The sequence below is a fragment of the Cricetulus griseus genome, chromosome 8 (assembly GCF_003668045.3).
Source record: "Cricetulus griseus strain 17A/GY chromosome 8, alternate assembly CriGri-PICRH-1.0, whole genome shotgun sequence".
Lineage (NCBI taxonomy): Eukaryota > Metazoa > Chordata > Mammalia > Rodentia > Cricetidae > Cricetulus > Cricetulus griseus.
The window spans coordinates 37,830,126-37,844,333 of NC_048601.1; the positions used below are offsets into that span (position 1 = coordinate 37,830,126).

Consider the following 14,208-nt stretch of genomic DNA (forward strand, 5'->3'; position numbering starts at 1 on the left):
ATCAGGAACAAGGCTGTCCACTCTCTCCATATCTCTTCAATATTGTACTTGAAGTTCTAGCTAGAACAATAAAACAACAAAAGGAGATCAAGGAGTTGGGAAGAAGTCAAACTTTCACTATTGCAGATGATTTGATAGTTTATATAAGTGGCCCAAAAAACCGCTACCAGGGAATTCCTACAGCTGATAAACACCTTCAGCAAAGTGACAGGATACAAGATTAACTAAAAAAAATCAGTAGCCCATATATATATATATATATATATATATATATATATATATATATATGATAAATGGGCTGAGAAAGAAATTGGAGAAACATCACCCTTTACAATAGCCAGAAACAACATAAAATATCTTTGGATAATGCTAACCAAACAAGTGAAAGACCTGTATAGGAAGAACTTTGAGTCTTCAAAGAAAGAAATTAAAGAAGATAGCAGAAAATGGAAAGATCTCTCATGCTCTTGGATAGGTAGGATCAACATAGTAAAAATGGCAATCTTGCCAAAAGCAATCTAGAGATTTAATGTAATCCCCATCAAAATCCCAGTATTATTCTTCACAGACCTTGAAATAACAATTCTCAACTATATATGGAAAAACAAAAGACCTAGAATAGCCAAAACAACCAGGTACAATAAAGGAACTTCCTGAGGCATCACCATTTCTGACTTCAAGTTCTATGATACAGCTATAGTATGATACAGCTTCGTACTGGCACAAAAATAGACAGGTAGACCAATGGAATAGAATTGAAAATCCTGATATTAACCCACACACCTGTGGACACCTGATTTTTGACAAAGAATCTAAAATTATACACTGGAAAAAAAGAGCATTTTCAACAAATCGTGCTTGCATAACTAGATGCTAGCATGTAGAAGAATGCAGAAAGATACCTATCCATCGCCATGCACAAAACTTAAGTTCAAATGTATCAAAGACCTCAATATAAATCTAGCCACATTGAATCTGTTAGAAGAGAAAGTGGGAAGTACTCTTGAATTACTTGGTACCGTAGTCTGCTTCTTGAACACCAGTAGCACAGACACTGAGATCAACAATTAACAAATGGGACCTCCTGAAACTGAGAAGCTTCTGCAAGGCAAAGGACACAGTCAACAATACAAAATGGCAGCACACAGAATGGGAAAAGATATTCACCAACCCCACATCTGACAGAGGGCTGATTTCAAAAATATACAAAGAACTCAAGAAGCTAGTCTCCAAAACACCAAATAATCCAAGTAAAAAGTGGGGTAAAATACTAAATAGAGAATTCTCAATAGAGGAATCTAAAGTGGCTGAAAGACACACAAGAAAGTTCTCAAATTCCTTAGCCATCAGGGAAATGCCAACTCTGAGATACCATCTTACTCATGTCAAAATGGCTAAAATCAAAAGCACCAATGACAGTCTATGCTGGAGAGGATGTGGAGAAAGGGGAACACTCCTCCACTGCTGGTGAAAGTGCAAAATCATAAAGACACTTTGGAAATCAGTATTGTGGTTCTTCAGGAAAATGGCAATCAGTCTACCCCAAGATCCAGGAATTCCACTCTTAGGCATATACCCAAAAGAAGCAGATTCAAGCAACAAGGACATCTGTTCAATGATGTTCAGACAGCATTATTTGTAATAGCCAGAACCTGGAAGCAACCTAGATGCCCATCAACTGAAGAATGAATAAAGAAAATGTGGTACATTTACACAATGGAGTACTAGTCAGCAGAAAAAAAAAAAAAAAAAAACCAACGGAATCTTGAAATTTTCAGGCAAATGGATGGAACTAGAAGAAACTATCCTGAGTGAGGTAACCCAGTCACAAAAAGACAAACATAGTGTGTACTCACTCATATATAGATTTTAGAACTAAAACAAAGAATTAGGGCCTACAATCCACACACCAGACAAGCTAGGAAACAAGGAGGACCCTAAAAGAGACAGACATGGTCCCCTGGAGAAGGGGAAAGGGACAAGATCTCTTGATCACATTGGGGGTGTAGGGGAGGGGAGAGGGAGCTAGGAGAAACAGAAGGGGAGAGGAGGACATGAAAGAGGAGGAAGATATAGTTGGGGGAAAAATAGAGGAGATCACAAAAAGAGATACCATAATAGAGAGAGCAATTATAGGTTTAAAGAGAAATCTGGCACTAGGGAAATGTCCAGGGATCTACAAGTGCGACCCCAACTAACAATCTAAGCAATACTGGCGAGACTACCTTAAATGCCCTTCTATGATAATGAGATTGATGACTACCTTACATGACACCCTAGAGCCCTCATCTAGTAGCTGATGGAAGCATAAGCAGACATCCACATCTAAACACTGGCTGAACTCCTGGAATGCAGTGCAGAGAGGGAGGAATGATGAGCAAAGGGGTCAAGACCTGGCTGCTGAAACACACAGAAACAGCTGACCTGAACAAGTGGGAGCTCATGGACCCCAGACTGATAGCTGGGAAACCAGCATAGGACTAACTCAGACCCCTGAATATGGGTGTCAGTTAGGAGGCCTGGGCAATCTATGGGTCCTATGGCAGTGGATCAGTATTTATCCTTATTATATAAATGGACTTTGGGAGCCTATTACACACAGAGGGATACTGTCTCAGCCTAGACACACGGGGGTAGGGGGGTGGTAGGCCCTGCTCCAAATGATATGACAGACATTAACGATCCCCCATGGAAGGCTTCACCCTCCCTGGGGAGCAGAAAAGGGATGGGATCAGGGTTGGTGGGGGCAGAGGAGGAGGGGAGGGAGAGGGAACTGGCATTGACATGTAAAACAAGCTTGTTTTTAATTTAAATTTAAAAAGGAAAAAATATAGATACATGCTGATATAGCCTATGCTGTCCCGACATTTAGGTAAGATTCATACATTTTCATAAAATATTCTCACAATGGGATGAAGAATTAATTTTTTTCTCTCAAATGAGTTATCCATATTTCTGAATTTCTCTGTAGTAGGTACTATGTTTTCACTATTGTATATCTAGATGTTATTTGGACAATTTAAAACCACTTTTTGGACTCTGAATACTAAATTACACAAAATTGATTAATGAGCTAATTGTTCAACCTTTCACTTCAGTTTGCCTGTGTGTACAATTTAAGATCCTTTTGTTATTTATATTCACCTAAATTCACATCCTATCCCTGTTGAGATTAGCAATCAGATTTCTAATTATTTTTCCAAAGTGGGTTTGTGGGCTTATTTCTTACACAAGTGAAAAAAAATAATGGATAGCTAATATGGAAAGTGTTAAACTTTTCTTTAAATCCTTATGTGCCAATAATATGTCTTTCCATAATCCACCAGTGAGCTCCATAAATAGAACTGATAAAATTGTATAGACAACTCACCATCATTTCTCAGGATTAGTGGTGTGGGCGGTCCCAGGACCTTGTGGTTTGTCACAGTATTGGTAACTACACAGGTATAATTCCCAACATCGGATTTTTCTACTTTGGCAATATACAGATTCCCAGTCTCTTGAGAAACAAAGCGGCGGTTATCCTGATAGGAAGGGTATTCATTGAAGATCCAGGCATAGCTCAGCTCTGCAAATACAAGAATCACATCGGTAAATAAGTCTGTTGTCCCTGGATGTTTACTACATTTAGAAGAGAAGTGGTCAAGGTAGAAACTGAGATGATTGCTCTTCACCCTGTAAATGTAAATGGGAGGTATTCACAAAAGCCTTCCTACTGTCAGTCAAAGATAATGTCTTATTTCAAGAGGACTAGAAGATACCCAGGAAGTTGACTCAGAGAGACCCAGCCTTTAGAAGTCAAAGGAATAAACATGTGTCAAGTACTTTGCAGTAAGTTCTAAAGGAATCCAATGTTAAAGACCCAACATACAACCTCTATATAGTCATGTGAGATGCTACCATTGACACTATTTAGATCACTTTCCTTATACAATAATGATGACTATAGTGCATTGGATTACAGGTTTGTAAAGTACAATGTGTATTTGATGCCTTTCATCCCTTTCATTAACTCAGGAGCTTTGAAAAAGAAAAACAAAGTAATGAATCCAAATTCTTAATCCTTAAACAGAGTAATCATTGATATTCAATCCATTCCTTTCCCAACTTCTCCCACTCTCAACTGAATTTCTCTTCTCTTCTTATGTAGAGGTTGATTACTTCTCTAAAATGTTAATAAGATGGTATTTAAATGTGGCTGTTATTACTCACCAAAGACACATTTAATTATTCCACACATAAAAATATGTCCTTCAAACTATAGTGGAAAAATGTCGTATCTATAAGAAGTGAGTCTGGAGTAGTAGTCAGAGAAGCATGCTTACAAATACTTGCTTATCCTAGAATGCAGTGGGCAAAGTGAACAGAGCAGTCTGGTTTGGAAATTATTCCTTTGACAGTTCTTGGTTACACATGAGCTCCTGCTTTGAATTCAAAGAACTCCAGATGACAAAGAATTTATCTGACTGGCTGCAGTGAGTCATCATGTTCCAAGAACATCAAACTTCTTCAACTCCAGGTACTTCATCCCTCCTCTATATGAAGTGTGAACCATAGATGTGTCCAAAGCTGAAGCAAAACATACTGGCTACTGGCCCTGATTAGTTAAGAATGCTTTTCTCTTTAAAAATCACTTTGTTGGGGAAGGAGAGAAAATAGAAGAAGATACACAGGGAGCTGCTGGTTATAGAAAGAGTTGACTGAGTTACTCTATGGCATTCTTTCATATGATCCTAGTTAAATTCTAAATGCATGAGGGGTCCTTGGCAAATGGCAGAAAGGCCACTTGAGCTTTGTAAAGAAAACACTAATTACTGTAGAAGGCATTTTTGCTGTTTAATCCTTCAGTGAATCCCAACCGTAATTGACCTTAACCACTGAATGTGTAACAAGAAACATGTTTTGCCTTAATAATCCATTGTTGACATACAAAGGAGGGCTTGTGCAGATTGCTCTCCCTTTATCCCAGAATTACAGCATTTCCACATGCATTGTTTTGGAGAGCTATAATTATGTTTCTATGAGAAAAGCTAATTGTTCTATACATGTACATGTAATTAGAGGTAACCCCATGCTAATGTCAAGAGGATTCTTGGCATTATAAACAAGTTCTTCCCAAAGTCATGGAACAATTTCTTCTGATATGAAACATTCTATCCTGGAGAAAAGCTTGTTAAGAATCAGAAAGTACATGAATCTTACAAGGCCCAGGAAGTAAACAAACATGTAAGCCTCAGGAAGTTCCTGAAACTCAATACATTTATAAGACCCTTCTTCAGAGTCATATAAGTAGGAAAACTTCTGGGAAAGAGTGACTCTAACATCAAGTAACGAAAAGAGCCCTGAAGACAAGGCTTTGCTTAGTTGTCACTCATTTAAGGAAGGCTTTTTACGGACACATCTGCCTCCAAGATATCCCTGCTCATGTAAGTAAACCCTCACCCATACTTCTGTAACTCACCATTCAATTTAATGCTTTATTGGTCTAGTCTTGGGAAGGGGCATAGGTTCTTTGGTATATCATTAGCACCCTGTCTGGGGTAAGTAGATATTTGTTTACATTTACAAGAAAAATTACATAAGGATGGAAAGATGGCTCAGCATTTAAGAGCACCTGTTTTTTTCCAGTGGACCTGGGTTTCATTTTCAGCACCTACAGGGCAGCTAACATTCCACCTCCATGGGGTCTGAAACCCTTTTCTGGCATCCTTAGTTACCAAGAAGACACATGTTACACAGACATACACTCAGGCAAAATACTCCATAAACATAAAAAACATCTAAAAATTTTTAAAAAGAAAACTCAGACAATAGCCAGCAAGTTGACTATTTCCAAAACAAAAGCAAGCAAACAAAAACAAAATAAACAAAAGGCACCAAAACTTTAAGATAGGAAAAGATCAGATAATGAGTAAACATAATCTAGCAAGGACACCTTCCAGTAAGAAAAGACTTATAAAGGTCAGCAAGGCAGATTCCTTAATCACACATCCGGCAAATCCAACCCTCTCTCAGCATCCCAGTTTTCTACTATGGACAACGAGAAGACCATGTATCCTCTAACAAAAATTTAAATATATGCTAATCTGTCCAAAGTCCCAAAGTAGACTTTACAAAATAATTTACCAAGACAAATTTAAATCAATTCACACTTCTCCAAAAAGAGCTGAAATCAAATATACAAAACTAAATTTTTTCCCTTGAGATAAGTTTTTTTAAAAAAACCTCTTGTAGTGGCTAGTGGCTGTGAAGTCCTCCAAATTCTGAGGGAGGACTTTAGCAACCAGAAAGCAGCTATTAGAAGAAAGACATCTGGTCTGGAATTTTATAATTAGAGGAAAAGTACCGAAGTTGAAATCTGTGTTACATAAGGGAAACCATTTAAACTCTCTCATTTTCTACTTCTTATCAATAATGTGGTGGTAATTTAAACTGGGATGTAGGTATATGTAGTAATAGTCAGTTTATGCAAAAATCATGGAAATATCTGGGGAGTTGAAGAGATTTGGCTTGTTATGTTGTCTGTCATCAGCTTAACAATTATAAAAGTAAAGTTATCTATTTCATTTGATTCATTCATTATAACATAAAAATAAATGGGTTTCATGAGGCTGTTTTCAGACATACTTAACCTATCACTCCCTCTTCATTATTGCACTCTTTGATGGCATTCATATTCTCCCATCTCTCTCTCTTTTTTTTTAAATGGATTCAGTGAAGCTTAAGTTGTAGTTGCGTTGGTGAATAGCTTGCCTAACATGGAGAAGGGCCTACATTCAGTCTCCAGCACTACATACTACAGGTACAGTAACACACATCTGTCATCTCAGCACTCATGAGGTGAAAGCAGAGTCAGAAGTTCAGGGATGACATCTACAACAGCACAAGTTCAAGGCCAGCCTGGGATACATGAGATCCTGTCTCAAAAAAAAGAAAAAAGTATTCAGCTAACACACTATCTGATCTATTTGTGAATAAGTTAATTGCTTTAATTTTGCTATATTTGTGACTTAAATGTCTTGGTGATTTCCTTGGATATACAATCAAATCTAAGTGCACACAGCACAGCAGCATCTCCTACCATTTGCTACTTGAATGTGGCTCTCTATTCTACACTCAACCCCTAATTCAAACTGTCACAGGATCAAGTAAGTTACTTGGCAAACTTTTTTTTTTTTCCTTCAAGCAATTTTGATAAGGGTGCTGGTTAGGTTTTTTTTTTTTTTTTTTTTTTGATATCACCTGGAGTCATCAGGAAGATGGAATTCAGTTGAGGAATGGTCTATAGGCATTTTCTTGGTTGATGATGGGTTTAGGAGGTCCAGCTACTGGGGGCGGGACCACCTCTGTAAAGGTGGTACTGTGATATACAAGCAAAGCAGGCTGAGCAAGATAGTATGCCATGTTCCTCTATGACCTCTTGGTTAGTTTTATTACAGCACATCAGGTACCAATTTTCTGTATCAGTTACTTGGCTTATTTTGGTAATAAAATGACTGACAAAGGCAACGTGAGGGGAAATGGTTAGACAGATGTATAGGTCAAAGTCCTTGCAGCACAAACATGAAGAACTGAGTTCAGATTCTAGAGCTGATACAAAGTTGTGCATGCGCACTCCTGTGACTCCCATGCTGTGGGGGGAGGAGAGACAGGAGCATCACCGAGACTTGGAAACTTCCAGCCTAGTTTCAGGATCAGTGACAGATCCTACCTCAAAAGGAATAAAAAGAACAGAGAAGGAGCATGAAACCTGATTTCCTCTTCTAGTCTCTGCAAGTGTGTACACTCAGGTGTGTGTAAATCACATACACATAGCAAACTCAGATATGGGAGTGGCAGAGCGACAGAGGGGAGGGGAGACAGACAGAGAACTCAAAGAGGGTAGGATTTCTTTTGGCCCACAGTTCCAAGATACAGTCCATCATGGTATGGAAGCTTGATATGGGGGAAGGGCACGGTCATTGCATAAGGAAGTTCAAATACTTTGGAATGACTGAACAGTCTCTAGAATATTTCAAAGGCATTTACTTATTGTCCCAGTTTGGTTTTATAACAGTCTAGTAAAGTCATGACAAAAAGCAACTTGGGAAAAAGGTTTATTTGTTCACATATCCCAATAAGAGTCCAATTAAGGGCAGGAACTCAAGGATCTATCACTGACCAAGTAGCACTTATGCTTTGGGGGAAGGGTTTTCTGGAAGAATGTAGAAGAATTTGGAACTCAAGGCAATAAAAGTCATTAAATATCAGCTCTAACTTGTCATAGAATCTTTTTAGTTTATCTCAGGTATAAATTTTAGTATACCACTTGAGTCCATGATTTCCATGAACTCTAATTGGGAAGTTGTAAATCATACTGAAGGGTGGAATTTATTTTCAAATTGAATAAAGGGCAAATTAAAGGTAATGAGGAGGAGATGATGATGATGAATAATGAGGGAGGAAAAGAGAAGGAGGTTGATGAAACAGTAAGTTGTAATAACCTTGTCAAATTATAATAACAATATGATGCCACAACTACTTTCCATGTTCTAAGAAGAGACCAAACCTGACTTGTCAAAAGGAATGTCAAAGGAAATTATGACATTTATAAGAAAATGGATGGAACTAGAATTCATTATATTAGGAAAAAGGATAGAGAATTAGAAAGACAAATATTATTCTTGTGTTTGTGGAATCTAGACTTCATTCCTTCTCTCTGTATGTGTGTGTTTGTGTGTGTGTGTGTGTGTGTGTGTGTGTGTGTGTGTGTGTGTGTGTGTGTACATGCATGCATGAGCATGTGTTTGTGTGTCATGAAAGTAGAAAGTCACTACAAGAAAGAAAGAAGAAGATTTAAACAAATAAAGAGGAATTCATAAGAAGAATAGTGGATACATGTGTCTAGAAATTAGAAGTAGAACCTGTATAGGTGCAGAGAGAATAGCAATGAAGAAGCAGGGGAGGGACCAAGGTGGGGCAAATAAGAACAAAGTAAGATAACATTATTCGTAAAGCTGTGCTGTCATAGCAAAACCCGATTCCTTGCAAGAGGACCAAAAAGTAATTTAAAATTAAAAAAGAAGAACATCAAAGAGATGGTGCTAAGAACGCTAACACCATCAATTCAGCATCTGTTTTTGTTTTGTAAGCACCTCATCCTGAAGACTAGGAGAACAGTCTCAGCTGGGGAATGGGTGAAATAACAATGCTCAACCTTCAAACAGGACATCTACAGTTGATAAATTAAATTAGTTTTCTTCATAGCAAATTTCACTACCTGAAATATTGTATTTGTGTTTGTATATAGGTTCAGGGCCATCAGGAGGACTGGAAGGAATATAATCCAATAACAACACAATATCAAAGCAGGCAGAAAAAAATAGTAAAACTAAATAGCACCAACATATCATGTCACATTTCTAGACTTAGAAGATATGAAAATACGGAGGTCTAGAAAAGGTCAGGATGGGACATCAGAAGATGTCTAGGCAGAAAATGACCTAATGTTTCTGGCAATGCTGCTGTTCCAGCACTCTGCTAGGACAACAGACACCCTTGGCATTCAAAAGTAAAGAACACTATTGCTAAACCGCTCAGCAGACAATACAGATTTCCCTGAAGTACCAAAACCTATTTTTATCAGAGCAAAACATTAATCCATTGGGTTATATAAAATGCTATCAACATTCCAAAAAAAGTAAAGCCAAGCAAATAAAACAAAATAAACTCTCGTGTGCTGCAATGAGCATAAAAAACATTATCCCACTCAGTTTGATTTCCTCTGGGACTTCCATGCAATATTTATACTTACTCAAACTTGACAGATTTCTTTTGATAAGTTTTCACTCACTAATTGCTCTGGAAGTGACAGACAGTTTCTGTCCCATTGGCAATTTGTAACAACCGAGTAAACAGATATTTGGAATGCAATGTATTAAATGAATTGTGAAACTTCTGATGCTCAACAGAAAAGACTGAGACTGGTTATAATGTGGTACTAATTAAGGCAGAAGGATCTAGCAATGGCTTTCTGATTTGGAGCACTCAAAGTGACTGGAAATTAACTCAAGTCGTCATTCTCTGAATGGGTCTCTTATTCATGACTGTGGACCAAGAGTAGAGGATGGTTGACTATTTTTTTAAATAAACTAAGCAAGTTATATTTCAGGTGCAGGTGCTCACTGAGCAAAGCTGCTTTCCGTGAATGTATTCTCCCTATGGACACTCTTGAATTTTCCTGACCTCAGTTTCTTCCCAGAGTCATACGCTTACGGTATTGACTTCTATTCCAACAGTGGGAAATTTTTTAAAAGATGCATCTCTTGAATCCTCAGTTTTTTTTTTATTTCAACCTCCTCCACTTTACAGATCTAGAAAATAAAACCTAGAGAAATTCATGCATGTATATTTGGTACACAGCATGGACAGGGACATAGAGAGGGCTTTGTTAGGTGGATACATAGGTCTATTTTCCTTATCTAGAAGCTGAAGGAGTAGAATGGGATGATCCATTCACCTCACCCAACATTAAGGTTCTATACTTTCTACATAAACATCAATAAATCTGACAGCTCATTTGTCAGTGAAATACAGTGAGAAAAGAACCTCAGTAAGAACTATACAGGTAATTATTGTGAAGTCTGAAAATGGTGCCAGGGGGCTGGAGAGGTGGCTCAGCAGTTAGGAGTGCATCCTGCTCTTCCAGAGGACTCAAATTCAGTTCCCAGCACCCATAATAACTGCTGTGCAATTACAACTGTATGTAATTCTACCTCCAGCATATTTGATGTCCTCTTCTGGTTTCTGTAGGCACAAATGCATGTGTATGTATGTACACACACACACACACACACACACACACACACACACACACACACACACACACACACACACACACGTTGCTTAGTTGGTTGAATCTGGGTTGTGTTTTATAGAAAAGCTACTAGGATTAGTCAAAAGACCCTTTAACAGCATGGGTATCCTTAGCTTTTGTCAGTTTTATTAATTCCTGACCTACTTTTTTGTGATGATGAATATGAACTAAGGCATGGTGCTATGGCAGTAAGTATGAGAGATTTATTTGAAGCAAATTTGCAAGGGAGACAGCCAATATGAATGTCTCCCTTGGTTCACTGGTTGGTCAAATAATTGCTGAGTACCAAATACTTATAAAAGCTGCACTCTTGGCACAGGAATGGACATCAGTGTTAGCAAAGGTTTGAAGGTGTTGAAGATTTGGGTTGGGATCAGTTAGTAGTTTCCTGAATAGGAGGCATAATTAGAGGGCACAATCCCTGATTTGGCTGTCAAAATACATGGACTGAGTCTGAGCTTCAGTGCTTATCAGATGCTAAGTACTTTCAGTTTTTTATCTGAAAACTAAGATAATAAAAGGAATATGTAACACAAATAATAGAAAACAAGAGACAGATATTGGGGTTCAAGCTGAAGATCAGAGAAGAAAAGCAACCAAGCCACCAGCGAGCTCTTACCTCTACCAAGGCTGGAGGGGGGAATCCTGTCCTCAATGTGGCTGAAGACTAATTGCCAGAGACTGAATACTTGTACTGCGTGAGACCCCGAGCTCTCTGGTCTTATTTACCTCTCTAGTGCTGGAATTAAAGGCATGATCTCTGTTTCTCTTTTAGACAAATTTCACTCTCATGTAGTCCTGGGTTTCCTTGAACTCACAGAGATCCATCCACCTGTGTCTCCTGAGTTCTGGGATTAAAGGTGTGTGCCACCACTGCCTAGCTTCTATGGCTTTGGCTAGCTTTGCATTTTGGTTCCTATGCAAGCTTTATTAGATCATAAACAATATATGGCCATAGGAATATATGCCTATCTCAACCAACACTTACACTACTCACCACAGTGATGTAAACCTTTGAGATTATGATTGTTACAAATTTTCCTTCTTCCTAATAAAATACTATTTAAATAGGATGTTAAGTTGCTTATTTTTTTCTGAATTTGGGAAGAAGAAACTGTTTTAAGTCATGAGTTTCCTAAAAATCCATAACTTACCCTCCCAGCAAAAGAGAACTTGGGACAGAAACCCCACGTACTAATTAGCTCTAATGATCAGACATGCTATACATCTATCAAGAGATTCCAATGATTGTGTTATATGAGGGATTTGTGAGCTATCTGCAAAGAATGCTCTAGTTGACATCTAACTATATTGAGACACTAAAAGAATAATTTAAAGTAAGATGTGTCCTGTGCTCCAATGAATAATATTTGAGGAAACATGAATATTGAGGAGGATGCAGAGGAGATGGAATCTGCAGATGTAGAAAGAGGATCAATGTTACACATTTATTAATTAGATGATAGATTAATGGGTACTTAAATCCTGTAATGACAGTGATAACCCTTTACAGCAAAGGTCAATGAAAGCCTGGCTGTCATTGACAAGACACCCTATTACCAATGCTCTGTGCCATAGAGAATTTGCTAAGACTATTCTATGCATGAGGAAAGACTGTTCAGGGTTCAGACACTGATGTCATCATGTACCAGTGCTGGATAGAGCAGGGGAGGTATGACAAACATCTGTCACCTTCACTATAAGTAGCTGCCTTTATACCCATGGCTGACAGTTATATTGGATTCTGCCAGACACAGAGTCAGAATCCTTCTCAAAATAGTGCTATAGGCAATTACCTCCAAACAAGTTGTGGTGGCACAAAAATCCCAAATGGCATATCATCTTTATAGTATAAGCTAACAATCAATCCATCGCCACAGTCCAGATGCCATTAATGAAAAATTACATACAAAATAATGTTTTATGGACAAAATTATTTAAATATTGTATAACATTACCTTGGGGTCATGTGAATATGTACGATGGGAATTACAAGTGAATTTTATATTGAAACTTAGAGTCTCATCCTGATGGCATTTCATTATGTATATGCAAATAATCAAAATTTCAAAGACTCTAACATATTTCTTGTCCAAAGCATTTTGGATAAAGGTCATCCAACCAGCAGTGACTGTGGAGGAATAAAGTGGCGAGGCAGAGATTAGATTAGTGCTAAATCTCACCCAACCTTGTGGCAGCATTTCTAAAATTAAGCTTCTGACTAAGGGGCTCCTGATTTTATTCCATGATATTTTTAGTACATGTGACTTACTCACTGAGATGTGGCAATGGGGGTGTTGGAAGGCAGATGCCAAAAGTGCCATTTTCTAATGCACAAGAGTCCTTGAATACTGTTCTGAATATGGCTTAAAACTTCCTCAATTTTATATATTACTTATTTTCTTGTCACTATTTTGTTTGGAAAATTGAACATTTTTCTTGGGGGTGAGGATTTTCTTTAGAAATTTGTGAGTGGAGTTAAAGGATTTAACTTGAAGAGTAATTTAACACATTGATATGGGTATTTGGTGAAATGGAGTATGATACTCACATGAATTGTAAAGACAAATGGAAAGGTTTCAACTAAATCTTATACTTAGAGATGATTGCCTTGGGATATACTTCTAGGCTCCCGAGGTAGATTCTGACTTTCTTTTGCTTTTACAAATGTATCTTTGAAAAAAAGCATAAGAAATGATTTTTTGATCTCCAGCTAGAAAGTTCTGCATCCCCCAAACAGCAGTGTTGTGTGTGTGTGTGTGTGTGTGTGTGTGTGTGTGTGTGTGTGTAACAGGAAAGGGTCTGTTGTCTTTGCATTGTGCCGCTTTTGAGTGGAGACTAGAAATGGAAGGAGATGGCTTGACAACTATGTCAAGCCATCTTCTATGATTTCTAATGTTTTGAAAACAGTAAAAATAAAATAGATAGTATAGTGGGCTATCCTGGTAATGTTAACTCAGTGCTTAGATTATCAGTACTTAGGAGCATCCAGAGGGAGAAGCACAGTGTCTGTTACCCTAAATGGTCTTGAAGTCCAAATGAGCATCTGCACTATTGCACAGGCTTTAAAACAGCAAAAAGCAAAACAAAATAAAACAAAAAACCAAACAACAACAAAACACCAAAGGATGAATATCCAAGGTTAAAAAACAAATACAAATGCTACTGTGGGTATGGGATGTTTGGGTGTATGTGTGGGTTCAAAATGGTGTACACACTAGGCATGGAGATTCCTCAAAAAGCTAAGATTAGATTGACTACATGGTCCATTTACACATATAGCCAAAGGATTCAGGATTCTACCCTAGAGATACCCATTTATCATTCCTTGCTGCTCTACTCACAGTAGTCAG

General features: G+C 37.9%; 1 protein-coding gene across 1 annotated transcript in view; it reads right to left on the reverse strand.

Annotated features, from left to right (window-relative positions):
• Window positions 1-14,208, reverse strand: part of Cntn4 (contactin 4) — a 341,374-nt gene that overhangs the window by 214,208 nt on the left and 112,958 nt on the right. Inside the window, exon 4 of the mRNA XM_035449031.1 lies at window positions 3,371-3,568. Coding sequence (XP_035304922.1) covers window positions 3,371-3,568 — 198 coding nt within the window. The remainder of the gene's footprint in view (window positions 1-3,370; window positions 3,569-14,208) is intronic.